Source organism: Stigmatopora nigra, chromosome 18, assembly GCF_051989575.1.
Source record: "Stigmatopora nigra isolate UIUO_SnigA chromosome 18, RoL_Snig_1.1, whole genome shotgun sequence".
Lineage (NCBI taxonomy): Eukaryota > Metazoa > Chordata > Actinopteri > Syngnathiformes > Syngnathidae > Stigmatopora > Stigmatopora nigra.
Window position 1 is genome coordinate 2,325,777 of NC_135525.1, and position 24,964 is coordinate 2,350,740.

The following is a 24,964-nucleotide window of genomic DNA, read 5'->3' on the forward strand; positions in this document are numbered from 1 at the left end:
TTCTTGCAAAAATAAAAAGGAAAATGATCTCAGATGCCTCCATTATTGAAGGTTGAACTTGGGAATACTTATGGGTGAACCTATCAAATATTTTGGGTGACATTTTAGGATAAGTTCAAATGTCATTCGACCTACACAGTTGTAACAGCAATTCTAGATGAAACAGACTATAAGACAAAACATTTGAGATACGAGTAAGTAAAGTGACCATGACATTAGAGGCTGTTTATTATTGTAGCCCACTTTTTTGCTGCATCTCTTTCGTGTATAACAGAGAGCTAGGAGCACTGGGCGGAGCTTGCATTGTCAAAGAGCTTGCTTGCTGTCATGGATGATGTCGTGTCACTTGGAAATTCCTTCGGAATGGAGGTTAACGAGACATATGTGAATGATTTATTCGCCGAGCACCACAAAGAACTGATGACACAGGATTTAATCGAGCTCCAGGAGAGTGAACATTTGGAGGTGTTGCGGGAACTCGTAGCGATGAGAAGGTAGAAGAGGGGGGCCGCCTGGCTACAAAAGATATCAAAGACATGGTAGCGATGAAGCAAGTTTTCTTATTTTGGAGATAAAAGGCACCCTGACAAGCTGGTAAGTGGTCGCGCGTTATCGCATTGTGAGGACATATGTGCCCATCATTTTCAAAAGACTTTGAAGGTAAGGCAAAAACAAACAACTTGATGCGTTCGTTTTAAAAACTCCCGCTGAACGTCCGGGGAGTCAACCCGGAGGTAAAAAATAAATAAAACAAAATTAGATTTCAGTTTTGTGTAAAGTTACATTAAACGTATGTTTGAGTGTGTCTGTATATATTAATCCAAGTGAATTTAAATTAGTTTGTTCTCTTAAGAGTGCGTTGCCGCAGAATAGTCCGCCCCTCGCCTAACTCTGTCCCACTCGCTGCACCCTCCGCAAAATCTGTCTAATTATAGTTCTATTAAACACATTTTTTACTATTAAACCACTAGTTAGGTATTACTTTGTTAATAAATGGCAAATTAAACTTTTGTTTGAGTGTCTGTATATATTAATCGGAGTCAATTATAATTTGTTTGTTGTTACGAGTGCGTCGCCGTGGAATGACCCTGTCCCCCCCGCCTGTGTATGTCGCCGTCTCTACCCTCCGCGAAATCAGTCTAATTTTAGTTCCATTAAACACATTTTAATTACAATTAAACCACTAGTTACAGTTTTGGTCTAAAGTTTACATACACTTGTGAAGAAGAATGTCATGGCTCTCTTGAGTTTCCAGTTATTTCTACAACTGAGATTTTTCTCAGATAGTGATTGGAACAGATACTTCCTTTGTCACAAATAACATGCATGAAGTTTGTTTTTTATGACTACTATGGGTGAATAGAAAAAAGTGATTAAATCTGCGGGGTCAAAAATATACCTACAGCAGCACTAATATTTGGTAACATGTCCCTTGGCCCTTTTCACTTCAATAAGGCACTTTTGGTAGCCATTCACGAGCTTCTGGCAAGCTTCTGATTGAATCTATGACCACTCCTCTTGACAGAATTGGTGCAGTTCAGTTAAACTTGATGGCTTTCTGACATGGACTATTTCTTCAGCACAAGTTCTCAATGAGGTTTAAGTCAGGATTTTGGGAAGGTCATTCGAAAACCTTGATTCAAGCCTGATTTAGCCATGCCATTACCACTTTTGATGACTGTTTGGGGTCATTGTCCTATTGGAACACCTAACTGCACTCAAGACCCAATCTTCGGGCCGATTACTTTAGGTTATCTTGAAGAATTTGAAGGTAAAGCTCCTTCTTCATTATCTTATTGACTCAACAGAAAATATGTGTAAGAGCAGAATGGAGTTGGGGTTTGGCCTCAACCGCCGTTCTCCTTGCAAGTGAGTATTCCAGCAGACTGTTTTTATTTGTGTGTGGATTTGGGGACTGCCTATTGGTGAACCTATCAAGTAGTTATTTTTCCGCCCACAAAGAAATATAGACATATTGTACTCAAGAATGTATTTAAAAGTATAAGTATTAGTATTAGATCAAAATTATGTCTGTATTACTTCTCACTTTTCTGTCATTTAAATAATGTCGCTATGTTGTTTAGTTTATTGTGGGATCCAGCAAATGTGCATATTAAAGACATTGTGGCATTGGGTCTTAATAAAATTTAAAACTGACAGACTCCGGTTGTGATGACATTATGCGTTTTGAGAACACCTAAAAAGAACAACGTCAAAAAGAAGAGTTTTTCTATAACTCGGAGATTCTCAACTCAGCTTAGCTTACCCCCATGTTTTCAGCACTTTTTCACAAATCCATCTAAGTCATTTTCTGTGTCCCAATTGAACAATTGTCCAAATGAGACATCAAAGGTTTTATACGTTCGTCCAGGTGGCCACAATCCATTCGCAAATGGCAGCTAGTTAGTAGCTAGCGTAACTATTCCAACACTGCCTTCCATGCTTTGTAAAGCTGTGTTGGTGTTGATGTTGATGTCCAGGCCACAATCCATTCGCAAGTAATAGCTAGCTAGTAGCTAGCGTAACTATTCCAACGCTGCCTTCCATGCTTCGTAAAGCTGTGTTGATGTCGATGTCCAGGCCACAATCCATTCGCAAATAGTAGCTAGCTAGTAGCTAGCGTAACTATTGCAACCCAGCCTTCCATGCTTCGTAAAGCTGTGTTGATGTCGATGTCCTGGCCACAATCCATTGGGTGTATTGACAAAAGAACTATATAGCCCAGCAGCCACGGGGCAATACATTTTCTACGGGGAAAATAGTAGAGTCGGGGGCTGCTTGCCGTAGTTGTGAGAGCTGTAGAGGATGGTGTACCCTATCGACTGATTTATTTTATTTTATCGTGATAGTATTGGGCCATATATAAAGCACACTGGATTATAACGCCCCCTCCCTGTCTATTTTGGAGAAAATTATGTGCGCTTTATGGTCGTGAAAATACGGTAGTTTGTATTCCGAGTAGGGACATGACAGAATTACTTACTTTAAATCCTGCCACTGATTGTAGAGCCAGGAATCCAGTTCCCTGTGGTGTAATTGGACCTTTAGAAGGGGAAAAAACTGATGTAGTAGTAATAATAAAAGCATAAATAAAGCAGTACGTTTGATACAGCATTTTATAAAGAACGATGTGGGAGGTAACCTGAGTACTTGGAGAAAACCACACAAGTCCAGGGAGACCATGCAAACTACACATAAGAAGATTGGAACCCACTGAGGGTGGAACCCTCAATCTCAGAACTGTGAGTTTTTGTTTGACCAAAAGACAGACTACTTTTAGTTCCCCTCTGCTTATGGGAGGATTAGAACCTACCCCAGATAGAGGCACCACAGTGCATGTGCTGTGGTGTGTATTTAAGAAGACGGTGTCTGCCATTGTGATCCTCAATATGGTAAAGGGGCATGGTCTGGAAGCGACGCCACCCTAGGGATATGATGAGCGGGTCTCGTGTCTTCAAAATGCGATTATACCAGCGGTGTTTTTTGAATCTCATCTGCGACAGACACAGATGAAAAAATGTAATAGAAGGAAATACCTTGCCCTAATATAAATAAGAATATTCAAGCCCAGATACCTGGAGGTATCCAGCAATCCCCTCATTGGAGCCCAAACCACCAAGAATGATGGGGTAGTGAGGATCAAAGTTGGTGACAAACTCAGATGGTAGAGATGTAACCTCCAACCTGACATACATTCCTGGACGGAAGCCTTCGTACTGGACTCTTGTCTCATCATTCAGATCCTCAAATTCCATCTTGTTCAGCTGTGAAAAAATAAAATGTACGATAAGTTTCAGAAATAAAAATTCACACATACATTGCTAACTGTTGGCTGATACGTCCTGGGAAAAATTGGGAAGTACCGTATTTTCCAGGCTATATTTTGTAGTTTTAAAAAAATTATATTAGAAGGGGCTGCAACTTAATACTCCAGTGCGACTTGTTATAAGTCATTCACACTATGATATCTATCATTGCACATAATTTTTCTACATTGAATCACAAAAGTGCGCTCTGAGCCTGTATTAATATTTTAGATCAAAAGTCTTGGAAAAGATTGTAAGCGGAGAAAATTGTGGATCACATTAACAGCAGTCCATACACACTGAACATGCCGATATTTAGCTTTAGAAAATATCATTACACTGAGATGCAGTTTTCTTTTGCTAGAAAAAAAACCTCAAAACTAGATCTAGGCTTGGTTCATAGATCTATAAAAAAAAAAACCTTGACACCATCAACCACTTGATACTGCTGACTAAACTGTCTCATTTAGTTTCTCACCAAGCAAGACAAATTTGATTGATTCATACAGTAATCCCTTGATTATCGTGGTTAATGTAGACCAGACAGGGTCACAATAAACAAAAAAACGAGAAGTTGGGTCACCCCTATTAAAAAAAGATTCCATTTACTTTGAAATACTTTGTACTTTGTGCTTTTGCTTTGCTGTTCTGTCTTATCAGCCTCTTGCTACTGCCATAATGTGATTTCCCGAACACGGAATGAATAAAGTTATCCAATCCAATATAAAGCTTTGCTTTGTACTTTGTGCTTTTTGTTCGGCAGCCTTTGCGACTGTATTGTCTAACTTGTAACTGTGTAACAATGCCTTTCCTGTATCTGCGTTCTCACCCTCTTGCTACTGTGACAATGAAATTTCCCAAATACGGAATGAATAAAGTTATTCAATCCAATCCAATATATACTTATTTTTCAAACTTCAGTGCTGAGTTTTGGTAGCAAGCGGAGCACAGGGTAGGGGCTTCCGCTTGCGAGATTTAGCTTGGATTTTCACGTTTTTCTAAACTTGAAAAATAATAATCTACGATGTAGTAAAACCGCAAACGTTGAAGCCGCAATATTCGAGGGATTACTGTACATATCTGGAAGATCAGTGAGTCAGGATACAAAATACAAAATCTATTTCACAGAACATGAGTCTTGGGGTACCGCAAGGGTCAGTGCCAGGTCCACTGATCTTCAGTCTGTTCATAAATGATTTGCCAATGGATTGTCACATGCCAAATGTATGCCGAAGATGCCGTTCTATATGTCCACGCAAACAACGGGAAAAAACAAGCTGCACAGGAACTGACAGAAGCAATGACAAACGTGTATAACTAGCTTGAAAAATCGCAACTGCATTTAAACTAATCTACGACTGTCTGCATGCAAGTCTTGAAAAGCTCGACAACTGACAGTGACCCCAATGTTTATTCCCGAGGTACAACAATCAATGTAGTCCAAAAAATTAAATACCTAGGAATCACTCCTGACTCACTCGTGTTTAAAAGGATAGAAAAAAAAAAGAGAATGAGAATTCAATTTGTCAAATTTCTATTAGGAACAATCTAACTCCTCAGTGAGCAAAACTGTCTAAATGCCTGACAAGTTGGTCAACGGCCTGCAATACAACACTAAAACCAATATGACTTTTCTCCTAATTTGACTTAAATCTCCGAATATTATGCAAAAAAATGTGCTCACATTAGCGAGTAGTATTCATTTTTTTCTTGTTCTAAAGTGACAACTATTGGAGTAATATGAACCATTGAAAGAATTGATATATTTTGACACGAGAAGCAATATGCCTGACACATCTTAAAGGTCTGGTAAAAAAATTATAATTTCTGTAATTAGAAAGCATCAGGTTGTCATCGAGGTGGACTTATTTTCTTTTACAAATGTAATAATTTGATATTTTGTATTTGGAAAGACAGACATATTAATTCCATCTGATATTGACCCTAATAATGTGCTTTTGATTCATACAGTATCTCAGAAATACCACTTGTAATGTTTTCATGACCTTTATGACTACTCCACCCGCCGCGTGTGAGAGGCCGTCATTGTCCTATTAGCTTAGTATTTTTTATGCTAGTCCTGGACGTTTTTTGGAACCATTCTAATCTAATCTCTGGGTACAGGTCCCCTTGTCCAACTCTGTCCATATCTTATATGGTGTCAGTGTCCCTACTTGTGTTGTCGAGTGTACTGTGGTACCTCAACATACGATCTTTATCCGTTGCGGGACCGAGATCGTATGTCGAGCTTTTCGTAACTCCAGCGAACGTTTTCCATTGAAATGAATTAAAAACAAAGTAATTTGTTCGAAACCTATGAAAAAAACCTAAAAACAGGATATTGGATTGGAAAAATGTTTGTTATTGTAATTCGTCATCTATTCACAAAGTACATAACTAGTGGTTTAATAGTAATAAAATGTGTTTAATCTAACTATCGGGCGGATTCGCCGACGGGAGAGAGGCGCACAGAGGGGGAGGGACTCGTAAACGGAACAAACTAATTTAAATTAAATTGGATTAATATATACAGACACACTCAAACATATGTTTAATGTAACTTTACACTAAACTGAATTCTAATTTTGTTAAAGTCTTTTTTAACCTTCATTCTGGCCGGGTTAGTTGTCAGGCCTCCACCTTCATGTGCGCTTATCAATGGGCTGTTTTGTGTTATACTATTCCCTTCAAAATATCCCGAAAATGATGCACACAAATGACCTCACAATTGCATAATGCAGTGCTTCTCAATTATTTTCTGTTAGGCCCCCCTAGCAAGAAGAAAACTATTCGCCCCCCCCCCCCCACTTTCCACCGTGACTATAAATAAAATCATTTTATAAGTTGTTATAGGTACAACATGTGAAATGTTGCACTCTCACAAACATAACAGAAGTAACAATGAGAGCGCCACTGCCAGCTACTGTTGTGGATGCGCAATTACACTTTATACTAGTACGGCCAAATAAAATCCTGTTCCCCAGGGTTACACGCCCCCCCCCCCCCCCCCCCCCCAGGTATCGCACCGCGCCCTCCCCAGGGGGGCGCGCCCCACTATTTGAGAAGCACTGGCATAATGCATGACCACCTCCCAACGAGAAGTAGTCTTGTATTAGCGATCGCTCCATTGCTCATAAGAACATCAGGGGCACTGGCCCGCAACTCCCTCTTTGCATTAGCTCTGGTCGCAACCGCTTTGAACGCCACCTATGAGAGTTGCGACCAGAGATAATACAAAGAGGGAGTTGCGAGCCAGTGCACCTAATTTTCTTAAGAGTAGCGAACGAGAAGTAATATAATACTCCTCATATTAGATAATAATAACAGAAAATGCAAAAGCTGAGCTTACCCACATATTGATTGTGGGTAATGAAGTTTTATTTGGAGAAAGGGTGTTATTGCCTATCGGCGTTGTGTGCACGGGTATACGTCATTACCCAGAAGGCCCGCTTTTTGCTTGCGCATGCGCGTTGTGCATTTCCTGGTCGAAACTCGTCTGAATAAATCGTTCAGTGCTCGTAGATATGTCATAAATGAAAGATATGCAGCAAAAAAGAAGAGTGCGCTACAATGATGAACAGCCTCGCATGTCGTGGCCACCTGGCTTAGTGGCATCTCGCAATTTTGATCGTATGGGGGAATTATTCGACCGAAATTTTTGTTGTACCACGAGCTGATCGTAGGTCAAGGTACCACTGTACTGATTTTAATGTTGTTATTTCCCATGTCATTTCTCTTCCTTATAAAAGGAGTGAAACGCCGCAATTTTTTCACCCTTTCTACCCCATTGTTTCACTTTCACACTGATTCCAGAGCGCTGTCAATGGCGAATCAGCAGGCAGCCTGGTTGTATTGTAAATGTATGTATGTCATAACCATCCAGTTGGGCTGTGCCTGGAATGCATCTCGTTGTACAAAGTATGTACAGTAATCCCTCGAATATCACGGTTAATGTAGGCTCGACATGGCCACAATAGTCGTGACGTAGGCCCACTCCTATTATTATTATTTTTACTTCAAGTAGCAAGAGTGGCTTCTACTTAAAAGTTTCTGTGTGGATTCAGCAGAAACCACTCTTGCTTCTAGGACGCAGCACTGAAGTTAAAATGTATCTCTATCTCTATATATAGATATATATAATAATTAATAGATGAAAAAATCACAAAGTAGTGAATTCTCTAAAAATAAAGTTGCAATAATCGAGGGATTACTGTGGATGTGTTTATTTATAATGACTATAGAGCTTTCATTCAGTTCAATTAACCAAAATTAGAGCTGCCCGGATGGCTAATTGGTAGGTAAATTACGGCTGGATGGTGCGGAGGAGCGAAGTGGAAGTTTAATTTCCTCCCAAACAATGACAGCAATAACGATGAAGAACGTGAGTTTAGTACTTTGAGAAATTGGTTAAAAAAAAGTTCAATATTGCTTGCAGTTTGAAGCAAAGTGTCCCAGAGATTGATGTCGACACGGTCGTAGTCATGGAATATGGAAATTGTCTTGATTCCAGGTCCTTGACAAAAGCATATTAGTACAAAAAGAGAAACAGCTGTCAGAACTCCCCATCAACACCTTCCTTGCGCACCAAAAACCTCTTGCAAAAGCTCCTCCTGAAAAGCTTCCCTACGGGCCCTACTGAAGATTCCATCGATGATCCAATGCCTCTCAAATCTGACGAAAAAGACTTGGACTAAAGCTGCCAATTACATGTCTGTGTGATTTAAAGCGGAAGAACTATTTTCACTGTGAATACAGTACTTAAAGTACAGTGGTACCTCGTAATACAACACCGTCATACAACATGCTTGTCTTACGACGGAAATTTCGATCGTATAATTCGCTCGCGATATGATTAAAATTTTGAGATGCGACCAAGCCAGGTGGCCATGACATGTGAGGTTGTTTATCATTGTAGCGCACTCTTCTTTTTCTGCCACATCTCTTTCGTGTATAAGTACTATATCTACGGGGACTGAACAATTATTCAGACGAGTTTCGACCCAGAAACGCACACGTGGGCAAAATGAGGGCTTTCTGGGTAATGAAGTATACTCGTGCACACAACACCCATAGGCAATGGCACCGTTTCTCAGAATAAAACTTCATTACCCACAATCAATACGCGAGTAAGCTCGGTTATTGCATTTCCTGTTATTCTTTCAAAGGAAAGAAGCTCCCGCGATCGTTCTTTAAAAACTTTCTTGTTGGCAAGTGGTCGTGCGTTATCCTATTGTGAGGACATTTGTGTGCAGAATTTTCGGAATATTTTGAAGGCAATACAATAGCAAAAAGTCCATCAAAAGCAAACGCGAGGGTGGAGGCGTAGTAAACCGCCAACAAAGAAAAAGAAGGTGACAAAAGATTAAGACAAAACTAGAATTGAGTTTTGTGTAAAGTTACATTAAACGTATGTTTGAGTTTGTCTATATACATATATTTGTCCAAGTTAATTTAAATTAGTTTGTTCGTTTACGAGTGCTGTGGATAAAGCTCCCCCCTCCGCGTGTCGTTGTCTCTCCCCTCTGCGAAATGCGTCTAATTTTACATCTATTAAACACATTTTATTACTATTAAACCACTTGTTATTAATTACTTCGTCAATATATGGCAAATTAGAAGAAATAAAACCTTTTTTCCAATCCAAAATCCTATTTTTGGTGTTTTTTTAGAGGGTTGGAATGAATTAACGTTCGTTCGAGTAACGAAAACCTCAACATACGATCTCAGTCTCGGATATGATCGTATGTCGAGGTACCACGGTATTTGCAATTTTTTATATAGAATATATTTAGATATAAATACATAATTACATTCCTATGATTACTGATGGAATATTTAATAAACAGACTTCTTGATAATTGTACTTCTGTACAGTGGTACCTCGACATACGATCGAATGACAAGCTTTTCGTAACTCAAGCGGACGTTTCCCATTGAAATGAATTGAAAACAAATTAATTTGTTCCAACCGTCTGAAAAAACACCAAAAACAGGATATTGGATCGGAAAAAAGGTTTCTTCTAATTCGCCATATATTGAGTAATAAAAAAAAACGTAGTAATAAATAACGTGTGGTTTAAAATGGCTAATACAACAAGACTACTTCTCGTTGCCAAGTGGTCGTGCGTTATCCTATTGTGAGGAGAGTTGTGTGCATCATATTCAAAATATTTTGAAGCGAATACGTAGTAGAACAGCAAACAGCCCATCGATAGCGAACGTGAGGGTGGATGCGTGGCAAACAACTAACCCGGTCAGAACAAAAAGGTAAAAAAATAAATAAATAAAAAAAGATTAAAGCAAAATTAGAATTCTGTTTGGTGTAAAGTTACATTAAATGTATGTTTGAGTGTGTCTGCATAAATTAATCCAAGTTAATTTAAGTGTGTTTGTTCTGTTTACCAGTGCGTCGTCGTGAATCTCAATCTCGGAAAGGATTACAATCGTATGGTGAGGTACCACTGTGTAAATACCTCTGCTTGTTTCTGCATCTCTTCCTTCAGATCGTCAAAGTATGTGGCATTTTCATCATCATACTCTGCATCAAATCTCTCCTTTAGCCTGCGCTTTTTATCCAAACGTTTGTTTTTCTGACTTTCATCTTCATCCACCTTCATTGGAATCTCTTCAGTGTCCTCATCATCACTCTCACTATTCTGTTGGTCACAAACAAAATAGACCATTAATTTATTGATAACATGCAATGTAGAAAAATATTTAAGACAAAATTATTACCCTCAGAGTAATGCAATTTATTCCTTAAAAATAAAACTTAACACTGTATAATACTGCTTTACTATTCTAGAAAGGCTTGGCAAAGAATGTTTAATTCAAAATTATTGATTGGTTTCCATTGTCTGAGATAGATGTTAATTTTAACTGGGAGTGCTAGCAGTGCCACTGAAGGAGAGTTAATTTCGAGAGGCCGCCAGTTTAGGACCACTCCAGGCCCTGCCAGGGAAAAAAAATAGACTAAGCATACCTCGGTTGTATTCTGTGTCTCACTTTCACCTCTGTGGACTTTGCCTGTTTCTAGGTCTTCAAAATCTCCAAACATTTCATCTACAAGACCAAATATTTTGTTATTAATAAGAAATAATAAAAATCACAAGCACAAAAATATTCTATTTGTTTTACAGTAAACAAAATTTCACTATATATATATATATATATATATATATATATATATATATATATATATATATATATATATATATATATATATATATATATATATATATATATATATATATATATATATATATATATATATATATATATATATATATATATATATATATATATATATATATATATATATATATATATATATATATATATATATATATATACATATATATATATATACATATATATATATATACATATATATATATATACATATATATATATATACATATATATATATATATACATATATATATATATATACATATATATATATATATACATATACATATATATACATATACATATACATATACATATACATATACATATACATATACATATACATATACATATACATATACATATACATATACATATACATATACATATATATATATATATATATGATTTTTTAAATTTTTTTATTATTGCCACTTTCGATTCAAATTATATGGCTTGCCTCTTCCTTTCACCTCCCTCACTAAAAAGTCTTTTGCTTTTCACCAACCATATTTTATGAGGAATGAAAAAGGTTCTTTGCGCACTGGAGATACGTCACGCACCTCCGCATTGCAACAAACTGGGCAGAGGAAGGTAGATGCTGGGTGAGCTTAGCTCACTGCGCCAGGCGGCGGTATTAGAAGCACTACACGAAAAAAGGCGCCCAATACAAAATCGAACTTACAAACATTTTTTGACATTGACGCAATTTGCAGAAATGTTCGTATGTACCGTTTATTCATAAGTTGAAAGTTCGTAAGTAGGGGAGCGTCTGTAAGCATAAATGTGTTGCAGCAGTAAAATCGCAAATTATATATCATTTTTTAAATAACAGTAGAACATATCAGTATGAAGATGAAATATCGTTTTAAAAAAAAAAATTATAAACAAAGTGCTTATCAAGTTGTAGGGGTTGCAGCAGACGCATGTCTAAGAAAACTTGAAATGTTCCCATTTATGGTTTAACTAATTAATGTTTTTCTGAACATCCAACTAGTTATGAAAATGAAAACATTTTGTCTACAAATATCTCTCTACGTTTTTATTTACCATTCTCCTTAAGAAGTGTGGCAGCATCTTGACTGTCCTCCCATTTCCCTGTTACAAAGCAATCCCTTATGGAATTCAGCATCTGTAGGGAAAAAAAAATGTTTTAACCTTATCCACCTCGCCTATCTAGAGGTGATTAAACAATACCTCATCAAGATCCCAGTTATGTGAAGAATCAGGCTCAAAATGGGAGCAATCAAGAGAATTCGTCTGAAAGCTTCTACTCTTCTGAGGGCGGTTAACACGAAAGAGTCCTCCCAACTCCTCCTCATCACAGTCATTGTTGTTACATTCCTCTTTTGCCTCAGCTATTACAAAGAGCCAGCAGTTGGTGAAAACAGCATAAACTGAGTATTATTGACATTCCCTTTAGCAAGGCACCATCTAGTGGATGCATGCCATAACCCCAGCCTTTGCTGTAGCCCCTTATATAATGGACAAAAATCTTAAATGTCATTCATTGAAGGAGCGCCTTATAGTGCGCAAAATACGGTACATAAGAGAATCTTGAAACGTGGAGAGTTTTCGACTGCGAGTCCGTCGAAAGCACTCGGCCAGAGCTTTTTCCAAGCATAAGTTGAAGCACACATTGACGAACAGTGGTCAAACGGACATAAGAGTATTTTGAAACATGGAGTTTTTGTTTTGAGACAGGCAATGAGAGGCCAGTAGAGCAGGGATGGCCAAGTCTGGTACTTGAGAGCCCCTATCCAGTCTGTTTTGCATGTCTCCATCCACCAACACATCTGAATCAAATCATCGGGATGAAGCTTCGGGACATCTTGCTGATGAGTTGATCATTTGGTACAGGTGTGCTAGAGGAGGGAGGTGTGGAAAACACTGAATAGGGGCTCTCGAGGACCGGACTTGGCCACCCCTGCAGCCTAGTGTAGTGAACGTGTCAAGCAAGAAACAATGCCTCCACGAAAATTTAGAAACAAAATAACACGTTAACGTTTCCGTAACTTGGATCTTGTTTTTGTATCTTTAGGCACTAATTTTCGTCTCCAAAGCTATCCTAACCTGAAAATTGTGTATCTAATCTCTTAAATAGAGGTGTGACTATATATACATGAACATATACATAATCTGTTATTTTCTTCCAGAACACTAATAAAATACTTGAAACCAACAAAAAAAATAAAAACAATGAGAATCCATTAGTTATTACCTGAACCATAAACTAGTTTTCGAAGATTAGGCATAGCTTCTTGATGGCGTAAAAATGCTTCCGATGCCTTCTGCTGCAGACTGTCTTTCCAACGCAGTGCCCCTGCAGAATAGTACAAAGGGCCCCAGAAGTTTGGAAGTTAACAACATATATATAAAAAAATATTACGAAATAGAAATTTCCTAAACCGCTTTATCCTCTCTAGGGTAGCGGGGGGTGCTGGAGCATATCCCAGCTGACCTTGGGCCAGAGGTGGGGGACCCCCTGAATTGGCAGCCAGCCAATCGCAGGGCACAAGGAGACATACAACCATTCACGCTCACACTAATCTAAGGGCAATTTAGAGTGTCCAATCCGCCTACCATGCATGTCTTTAGAATGTGGGAGGAAACCGCAGTGCCTAGAGAAAACCCACGCAGGCAAAACTCCACACGTGAACAGACCTGGATTTGAACCCTTGTCTCCCACTAACCCACTCAGCAGGTAGGCTGCCTCAAAATAGAAAAACAATTTCTTATTTTCATATAAAATGCTCTACAATCATATGCTAAAATAGAATTTCAAAAGCTGAAAAGTCAATGGCCATGTTTACATTAAGGTAAACTTTAAGGCCAGTGTTCCGAGTTTATATTTGGACTATTACGGTCACTGTCATTTTTGCCTATAAAGAACTCACCTGTGGCCCAGGGAGCAAGTAGCTAGCGTGCTGGCCTCACAGCTCTGGGGTCCTGGGTTAAAATCCAGGTCACATCCACCTGTGTGGAGTTTGTTCTCCCCAGGCCGGCGTGGCTTTCCTCCAGGTACTCCAGTTTTCTCCCAAATTCCAAAACATACATGGTAAGCTGATTGGACACTAATTGCCCCTAGGAATGGGTGTGAGTATGTCTGATTGTCCGTCTCCCTGTGCCCTGCGATTGGCTGGCCACAAACTCAGTCGGCTGGGATAGTATCCAGCACCACTTGAAACTTTATGTATTTATTTTATTATACATATTTTGGTTAAATACTGTCTTGGCCCGAAAACAAGACAACCCCGATTATAAGACCACTCCCTCTTGGTCAAGACTCTGCAAAAACTATCTACTTTTAATATCTGAACATTTAATATGTTAACTAAAGTGTGATCGCTTTGAAAATTAATGGCTTCTGGTTTTTGAAATGTAAATAACCGATCTGCTGTGATAAAACAACAAAATTGCAATAACTGCATCAACTGGAGTTATGCACGCACCTAGGACAAGGGTGGGCAAGCTATTCCACAAAGGGCCGCTGACCTTGGAAGACCACATGGACAAAGAGAAGACATTCTGTAGGAAAGTTCTATGGTTAGACGAAACAAACATCAAGCTATTTGGCCACAATGCCCAGCAATATGTGAGAAAAGGTGAACCCTTTAACCACAAGTACACCATGCCTACAGTCAAGCACGGTGGGGGTAGTATGCTGTAGTATGCTGTGGGGCTGTTTTGCTGCCAATGCAACTGGTGCTTTACAGAGTGTAAATGGAATAAAGGAGGAGGATTGCCTTCAGATTCTTAAAGATAACCTTAAGTCATCAGCTGGAAGATTGGGTCTTAGGCGCAGTTGGGTGTTCCAACAGGACAATGGCCCCAAACACATCAAAAGTGGTAATGGAGTAGCTAAATGAGGCTAAAATTAGGTTTTTGAATGGCCTTCCCAAGGTCCTGACTTAAACACCATTGGGGAACTTGTGGACAATGCTGAAGAAACAAGTCCATGTCAGAATACCTTAAAATTTTCTGAACTGCACCAATTCTGTCAAGAGGAGTGGTCAAAGTTTCAACCAGAAGCTTGCCAGAAACTTGTGGATGGCGACCAAAAGTGCCTAATTGAAGTGAAAATGGCCCAGGGACATGTTACTAAATATTAGCGCTGCTGTATGTAAATTTTTGACCCAGCAGATTTGATCACTTTTTTTTGGTTAACCCACAATAAAGTCATATAAGAACCAAACTTCATGAATGTTTTTTTGCAACCAAAAAGCATCTCCTCCAATATCTGCATCAGAGAAAAATGTATATATATATATAGTCTGAACTAACATTGTTTAATATGATAAAATGATAAATACTTCAATCAGACTATGCATTCATTTTCTGAACCACTTATCTCCACAACGGTTGTGAGGGGTGCTGGAGACTATCCCAGCTGACTTCCGAACAAAGGCAGGAGACACCCCGAATCAGTGGCCAATCAATCGCAAAGCACGAGGAAATGGGCAACCATTCACACTCACACCTACGGTCAATTTAGTGTCCTACCAGCCTATCATGTACGCTTTTGGAAAGCGGGAGGAAACTGGAGTACCCAAAAAAAAAACCACTTAGGCCTAGGCAGAACATGCAAACTCCATACAGGAGTACTGACCTGATTTCAACCCCAGAACTGTGAGGTTGACCACTAACCACTCAGACCCAAGCCCGCTGAGGCACAAAACATTTCTCTGCAAATATAAAGCCTTTGGCAAAGCAAGATTAAATTACCTGAATGAACTCAAGCAAAATAAAAAGGTCTTTCAAAAAATGAAATCCGCCAAATTTGATCATGCAAATACCTGATTCTTCTTCTGCTGCTGTTTCCCCTTCAATTTCAATCGGTGTCGATTTAACTGTGGTTTGACCTGCATCATCTTGTGACTCATCATCTGTGTCTGTATCACCATTTTCTTCGTCCCCAACACCTAAATCAGCTTCTTCAGAACAATGTCCAGAGTCTTCTGCTCTTCCAGCCTCCTTTTCATCCCCACTCATCTCAAGGTCATCCTCACTATCAGCAAAAACAGGAAACTCCAACTTCTGTTTTTTAACTCCTGGGCCATCCTGAGTACTTATATGTTTGCCAGCTGTCTCCTCTGCTGAACTGGAGACCTTATTTGCATCTTCCTGCTCTTCCGGGTCTCTTTCTTCATTCTCGCTATCTTCATTATCACTGGAGTCACTTGCATCACTTTCACCATTATCAATGTCTTGAGTGAAAATCACTTTTCTCCTCTCTCTTTGGCTCATGTGATCCCAGATAGACTCCTCAATGTGGCCATTTTCTCTGCGGGACCCACACACACAGAAAATATATCAAATATAACAGAGACATGGCAGAATTTCAGTTTAATATAACACACAAACACACAAACAAACGGTAATACCTTGATATTCTTTTGTCAATGTACACACATGTACATACATACACACATGTATACATATATACACATATAAACACATATACGCATATATACACATACAGATATATATACATTTATACATACATACACATACACACAAACATATGTACACACATACAAATACATATACAGAGACTCCTCTACTTATGAGCGAGTTACGTTCCGAGCGATTGTTCATAAGTTGAATTTGTTCGTAAGTTGATTCATTGCAATATTTTGTATTATAATTTATGTTTAAGGCCTATACAAGTATATTGAAGGTTTATATAAGTGCATTTGTATGTTTAAGGCTTGTACAAGTAACCAGCATTGGTTTGTACTGAAAAGACAAATAATAAAATGGCGAGAATACATACAGTACCGTATACAAACATTAGAGAGATTTACTAGAAACTGGCCGAAAGAAGCCATCTAATGATGATTGCAGTTTTCCTCTTTTTTTCATCATAAATGATGCGGTAGCACTGTATGGCATCATTCAATTGATTTGCAACCTTTGTGCAATGTTCAATATTTGGGTCCTGCTAGTCAATCTTTCGGTTTATAAATGGTACCGACGGTCGAACGATTTAAGTTGTATTGGCGTGCAACGCTCACCACTTTCTCAAGCGCATCAAGCTTTTTTATTATTGCCACTTTTGTTTCAAATGAAATGGCTTGCCTCTTCCTTGCACCTCCCTCACTAGAAGCCTTTCGTTTTCACCAACCATATTGAATAAGCGATGCACAAGTGATAAAAATGAAAAATGTTATTTGCGTACTGGAGATACGTCACGCACTTACGCAGCTTACGCAACTTACGCACTGCAACGAACTGGGCAGAGGAAGGTGGATCCTGGCTGAGCTCTCACAGCGCCAGGCATCGGTATTAGCGGCAGAAAGAAGCACTATTCGGAAAAAGGCGCGCAATACAAAATCGAACTTACAAACATTTTTCGACATAAGCGCAATTTGCAGACATGTTCGTATGTACCGTTGTTCGTAACTCCAATGTTCGTAAGTAAGGGAGTGTCTATACATACATCACATATATATACATATACATGTACATATATATACACACATCTATATCCGTCCATCCATCCAGCCATCTATAGATAGATATATAGATAGACATGCATACATACATACATACAAGAACTGGGTGTATTAAGAACTCTATATCCCAGCAGTCACTGCGCAGTACTTTATCTACGGGAAAATAGTAGAGTAGAGGGGGATGCTTGTCGTAGTTGTCCTATCGACCGATTTATTTGATTTTATCGTGATAACAATTTTGGTATTTGGTCCATATATATAAAGCGCACTGGATTATAAGGCGCCCTGTCTATTTTGGAGGAAATTTAAGACTTATGTGCGCTTTATAGTCGTGAAAATACGGTAGATATAAATATATATAGAGATTTCAATCTTGATGCTAAAAGCTGTAATATTTAATAGATTTACGCTTTGATAATTGTACTTGTGTACAAAAACGGATTAGGGTAGTAATAATGGACCTACTATTATCGTGGCCATGTTTTAAAAACTCATTCACTCACCTTTTCTCGGCTACATCAACTTCAGAGCCCAGTGTAGCAGAGCCACTGAAAAGCGTCACTTTGCTGGTCGCCATCTTGGCATCTATTGTCGCATGCGTGTCAATAAGGGATTGGACAAGCTCCAAGGAAGGCCTCATCTCCTCCTGTGCCAAAGAATTAATCCCACACTGAACACATTCCCAAACTTTCAATTGAAACACAGTACCTATAAAAAGTATTTGCTCCCTTTGTTTTCTGCGTTTTTCCATATTTATCACACACAGGATTCAGACGATCATATCAATTTTCTTAAGACACAGAGGTAACCCAAGGGACGAGAAAATGCAGTTTCTAAATGATGATTATGTTTACCAAGGTGGGAAAATTAACAAACTTGTCTAGGTCACTGAAAAAGTAATTGCCCCTTTGCTAAATCACAAAATAACTGGAACTAACCACACGTGTAAGAAAGGCATCGCAGGTCAATGCTCATGACACTATTAAGAGAAAACTGGCCAAAGCTGGCATCCATGGCACAGTTTCAAAGCCAAAACCATTGCTGTCCATAAATAATATAAAAGGCCTGTCTCACATTTGCCAAAAACATCTTGAAGATACTCCACAGTTTTGGAAGAACATTTTGTGGACGGATTAATCCAAAATTGAATTTATAGGAAGGTGTGCAGCCCGTTAAATTTGGCGGGAAAAATGGCACAGCATTCCATCAAAAGAACACTATACCAACAGTGAAGCATGGTGATGGGCGTGTGATGTTAGGGGGCTTCTTCGCTACCTCAGGACCAGGTCGAGTTGTTGTAATTGATGGAAGAATGAATTGTCTGTTTACCAGAAAATTTTGAAGGAGAACATCTGGCCCTAAGTTCATGCGATCAAACTTCAACACCGTTGGAGCATGCAGTATGACAACGATCCAAAACACACTAGTAAGTCCACCTCTGAGTGGCTCAAAAAAAGTTAAGGTTTAGGAGTGGCCAAGTCAAAGTCCAGATTTTAATCCGATTGAAAAACTGTGGTGTGGTCTGAAAGAGGCTGCTCATGCAAGAAGACCCTGTAAAATACCAGAATTGAAACAATTCTGCACGGAAGAATGTGCCAAAATTCCTCCAAAGCATTGTGAAAGACTCATCACATCGTAAACACTTAATTTTAATTATTGCTGTCAATGGGGGCACAAACTGTTAAGTGCAAAGGGCAATTACTTTTTCTATAGAGGGCCATGCTTGGACATTTTTCTGCCTTGTTAGATAAAATCATTTTGAAACTGAATTTTCTCTTTCCTTGGGTTGCTTGTGTCATACTAAAATTGGTTTAATTATCCGAAACCTGTCATGAATTTGCAAAAACCAGAAATCGGGAAGAGGGCAAATACTTTTTACGGCACTGTATATAATCTGGTAAGGAAATAAGAATAAATCATTTTCAGTATAAATTCACTTATTGCACACACTTGCTCTTGTTGAACTTGGAATGCAGGAAGGTCGATGTACACAGCATCTTTGTCATAAACCACTCCACCAACTCCAGCCATGGGAGCATAAAGAAGGCGCTCTTTCTCATTTAGTGCCCTTTTTTTCTGAGCACCCGGAAGCGGACACGGGTCAGGCAAAAAATTCACGTCGGCAACCTGATAGTCTCCAACACCTGCAATAAAGAGATGACACACCCTGCATTACCGTATTTACACACATATAGGGTGTAGTTAATAGTATAAAATTTTCTCTAAAATGGACACTGCACACAATTAGTCGGTGTGCATCTTGTTTGGACTAAATTGAAAATTCTTTATGACCCTAACCGCTTAACTGACTGGTTTCATTTTTTGCCAAGACGCTAGTTAATGTGGTCAACCCAGCGGACGTCCATGTTGTAGTGGTTAAATGAGCGTGGACTTAAAAATAGCCTGCCCGGGTACTCCAAGCACTGTAGTAAATCAATTCAAAACATCCCAGACGAGTGGAGCGGCAGTTGAGTTCAGTGTGCTGGAAGCACTTTTAACCCCCAAAAGCAAAGACAAACAACACCTTATAGCTATACAGAGGAAAGGCCTGACGTAAATGACAACAAGATATGGTGAAAGCTTGGAAGACAGACTCAAACCATGGATTGAATACGAAAGAACAGCTGGGAGAAGCATTTGGCAAAAGGTTTGGGGGTGTCCGGTGGCAAACATAGGCAGCATCGCAAGAGTTATGTGGCGATATGAAATGGACTGTCAATGCCTGGGCCAAAGTGTTGGCGAGCACTGTAGCTTGAGCTTTCGTCAAAGCTGGAATAACTATTACGAAACCCCACGACGACAACTCTGGCCTTGACAATGTGAAGGAAACCAGCATTGTTGCCGAACTCGGATACAGAAGATGGGGCCCCTTTGACAGATTTGTAGATGTTTGAATGCTTTGACTGACAGAACCAAAAATACGCATTGGGTCAATAAAACACAATTAAACTAAAATTTGCTTCAATTGCATTTTATAACAAATGCACGAACATTGCAGCGCCTCCATTGCGAAGCGCCTTTTCTATGGGCAAAAGACATAACTTACACCCGCAACTGAGAAAGCAACCTATCAGTCGGTGCGACCAATTTGTTAAAATATGGTACTGTATTTTCACACCCATAAAATGCACTGCCCTAAAGGGCGCAGTCTCAGTTGCGAGTATATTTTCTGGGTTTTTTGTCAATACATGGGGCTCTTCGTTTTAAAGGACTCACTGCTATGGTTGGGCTAATACAGTGCTTCTCAAATAGTGGGGCGCGCCCCCCTGGGGGGGCGCGGTGCGATACCTGGGGGGGGCGCGTGTAACCCTGGGGAACAGGATTTTATTTGGCCGTACTAGTATAAAGTGTAATTGCGCATCCACAACAGTAGCTGGCAGTGGCGCTCTCATTGTTACTTCTGTTATGTTTGTGAGAGTGCAACATTTCACATGTTGTACCTATAACACTTTTATAAAATGATTTTATTTATAGTCACGGTGGGAAGTGGGGGGGCGCGAATAGTTTTCTTCTTGCTAGGGGGGGCCTAACAGAAAATAATTGAGAAGCACTGGGCTAATATGACACACAGCATAGCACTTAGTATGCATACTCGCCTATGTTTTAAAAACGGCAACAGGGGTAAAACTGAGTTTGATATTGTTTTATTTGCCAAAATGTATATTCGCGAAAATATAAGTCATTGTCTTCAAACATCGACAAATCTGTCAAAGTCCTCATCTTCTGTATCCAACATAGAGTTGGCTAACATAACATAGTCAGGGTCAGCGTGTTCGTTGTGGAGTTTCGTAAGTGATTCCAGCTTTGAAGAAAGCTCAAACTACAGTGCTCGCCGGCACTTTCGGCCCAGGCATCGACAATCCATTCCAAATCGTCAAATCACTCGTGCGACGGCGCCTGCCTGTCTTTGAACGGATCTTCGACGTTGGCGGCCATCCGACATTCACCTTCCCAGGCCATTCGCAAAGCTGTTCCCCCTCGCAGTTAAATTATGTTCGAGCCATGGCTTTAGTCCATTTTCCAAGCTTCACACCCACATTCTGTTGTCATTCACGTCAGACATTTCCTCTGCATAGGTCTCAAGTGTTTTTTTCTTTGAGTATTGCGTTTTCTTGAAGGTTAAAAGCGCTACGAGCACACAGAACTCAAATACCTTGCCACACGCCTAGGGTGTTTTGAAGAGAGGCTATTTTGAGGGTGAATGTCCGCTGTGTTGATCGCAATAAGGAGCGTGTTGGCAAAAAATAAAACCTGTCACTCAAGCGGTCAGCGTCATATAAAAATTTGGATTTAGTGCACAAGCACAAACAAGGCACATTAAACAATCTTTTCATACCTGGAATATGAACCTGGCTTTTGTTTTTCAAATAGGTGCCACGCAGGTAGCCATAAAGCGACACTCTTCGATCACATTTGAGGTCCGTTCTGATCTTTTCAGGGTCAGTTAAATCCTCCATGCTATTTGGAGACAGGGAGCAAGTTTTTTTAAGTATATACAGTCATACCTCTACCTAAGAATTCTTTTGGTACGAATTTTTCAGGTTACAAAACCCTTCAATATGCAAATGAACGTCCCAAAATACAAAAACAAGATCCAAATTGCAGTGTCCCCCAAAACGTAAAGGCACTTCCTGTATATGTTATTTTATCTTGAAATTCGCCCGCTAACATTGCAGCTGTTTTAGTTCCACTAGGGAGACTCCCACAACAATTTTCTTTTTTGGCCGCAATTTGTTGTCAAGGAGTTCTTTATTTAAAAACTTTTTTTTACAATCGCCAGGATTTTTAATTACTCTCGGGAGGAGATGCGATATATCCATCACAACTGATTACCAACGGACCTACGATACCCCCGAGGACATCTCGTGACCATCGGGATCTCCGTGGATAGTCAGCCCACTCAGAGTACGATGGAGGCGGAGAAGGGAAAGAAAGCAAAAGCGGGGATGCCGGGCGGGCCTAGCTGCTATGGCAGCAACCACACCTAGCACCGCTTCCAAGTATCTTTTGACCAACGCCAGATCTATCACCCACAAATGGACAATTTGAAACTTCAGCTTTCTACCAACAGTTTTCTCCGGACCGGCAATATTTTTTTCACCACGGAAACGTGGCTACACCCGCAAATTCATGACGCCGCGGAATTGCTACCTAGCAGGACGCTATTTCAAAACGATCGTTCGAAAGAATTATCAGGGAAGACCAAAAGGGGGAGGGACTTTGCATGTACATACACAATGAATGGTGCTGCAACAGTAAGATTATTAACACTCACTGCTCCAAGGATTTAGAGCTAATGGCAATACGGTGCAGGCCCTTCTATCTACCTAGAGAGCTAATGGTTGTCATTGTAAAGGCGGTTTACATCCCACCGGATGCTAACATTAGCACAGCACTTAGCCTCCTGCTAGCGGCTGTAAACAAACAGCAACTTAGCCACCCCGAAGGAGTCTTTATTGTCGCTGGTGACTTCAACAAAGCATTTTTAAAGACGGTTCTGAATAAGTTTGTCCAGTACGTGAAGTGTCATACTGGAGAGGATAAAAATCTAAACCACGTGTCAAAGTGGCGGCCCGGGAGCAAAATCTGGCCCGCCGCATTATTTTGTGTGGCCCAGAAAAGTAAATCATGCGCGCCGACTTTCTGAATACAGCATCAAATTAAAATGATGAGGATAGATGTACATTCAATTTCCAGATTTCCACCTTTTAAATTAATAATTGTTTTTAGTTCAAAAATCATTTTGTAAAATCTATATATACATATATACATATATACATATATACATATATACATATATACATATATACATATATACATATATACATATATACATATATACATATATACATATATACATATATACATATATACATATATACATATATACATATATACATATATACATATATACATATATACATATATACATATATACATATATACATATATACATATATACATATATACATATATACATATATACATATATACATATATACATATATACATATATACATATATACATATATACATATATACATATATACATATATACATATATACATATATACATATATACATATATACATATATACATATATACATATATACATATATACATATATACATATATACATATATACATATATACATATATACATATATACATATATACATATATACATATATACATATATACATATATACATATATACATATATACATACATACATATATACATATATACATATATACATATATACATACATACATATATACATACATACATATATACATACATACATACATACATACATACATACATACATACATACATACATACATACATACATACATACATACATACATACATACATACATACATACATATATACATACATATATACATACATATATACATACATACATACATACATACATACATACATACATACATACATACATACATACATACATACATACATACATACATACATACATACATACATACATACATACATACATACATACATACATACATACATACATACATACATACATACATACATACATACATACATACATACATACATACATACATACATACATACATACATACATACATACATACATACATACATACATACATACATACATACATACATACATACATACATACATACATACATACATACATACATACATACATACATACATACATACATACATACATACATACATACATACATACATACATACATACATACATACATACATACATACATACATACATACATACATACATACATACATACATACATACATACATACATACAAAGCTAAAATAAAAATTGTTTCAGATCTAAAAAAAACGGAATATTCAGGCCTTTTAATCCTTTTCTCAGCTGCAGGACTGTTTTTCCCCACACCATTTGGGAAATTTTTGAACACCACAACCTCCAGGACTACACAGATACTGTACTTTCCTAGATCAAAAATCTGCCACCATTATCCCGGTCCCTAAAAAGCCAACCATTGACAGCCTGAATGTCATGCTTGTTTCACTTATGCCATTTATCATGAGGTGCTTTGAAAAGTTGGTCGCCCGCCACATCAGGGATACATTGTCAATACAATTACTAACTCACTCTCTCATGATTATAATTTTGAGAGCGAGATTACCTGCTTGCTTGCTTTCAACAATAAACTCTGCTCTGCTGGGAGCGAGCGAATCCTGAATAGCTATGTACACACGCGCCAATAGATCTGACGGGAGCGAGCGAATCCTGAATAGCAATGTACACACACGCCAATAGATCTGCCGGGAGCGAGCGATATTTAGATATTAATTATTTATGCTTTTACATTGTCAAAGCAATTACAACTCACTCTCTCATCATTATAATTTTGAGAGCGGGTCAACAGTAAACGCTCTGTCTCTCTCCTTCTCATAAGAGGGAGCTAACCCGGCGACCTAACTTCCGGTCGATGGTCCGTCCGCTCCCC

General features: G+C 38.7%; 1 protein-coding gene across 1 annotated transcript in view; it reads right to left on the reverse strand.

The window, feature by feature from the left end:
* bms1 (BMS1 ribosome biogenesis factor) overlaps positions 1-24,964 on the reverse strand; it is a 38,613-nt gene that overhangs the window by 10,034 nt on the left and 3,615 nt on the right. Inside the window, exons 7-18 of the mRNA XM_077738735.1 lie at positions 21,792-21,913; positions 19,406-19,599; positions 17,959-18,101; positions 15,794-16,281; positions 13,219-13,320; positions 12,195-12,355; positions 12,048-12,129; positions 10,789-10,868; positions 10,280-10,462; positions 3,576-3,764; positions 3,314-3,494; positions 2,984-3,042 (exon numbers count right to left, since the gene is read on the reverse strand). Coding sequence (XP_077594861.1) covers positions 2,984-3,042; positions 3,314-3,494; positions 3,576-3,764; positions 10,280-10,462; positions 10,789-10,868; positions 12,048-12,129; positions 12,195-12,355; positions 13,219-13,320; positions 15,794-16,281; positions 17,959-18,101; positions 19,406-19,599; positions 21,792-21,913 — 1,984 coding nt within the window. The remainder of the gene's footprint in view (positions 1-2,983; positions 3,043-3,313; positions 3,495-3,575; positions 3,765-10,279; positions 10,463-10,788; positions 10,869-12,047; positions 12,130-12,194; positions 12,356-13,218; positions 13,321-15,793; positions 16,282-17,958; positions 18,102-19,405; positions 19,600-21,791; positions 21,914-24,964) is intronic.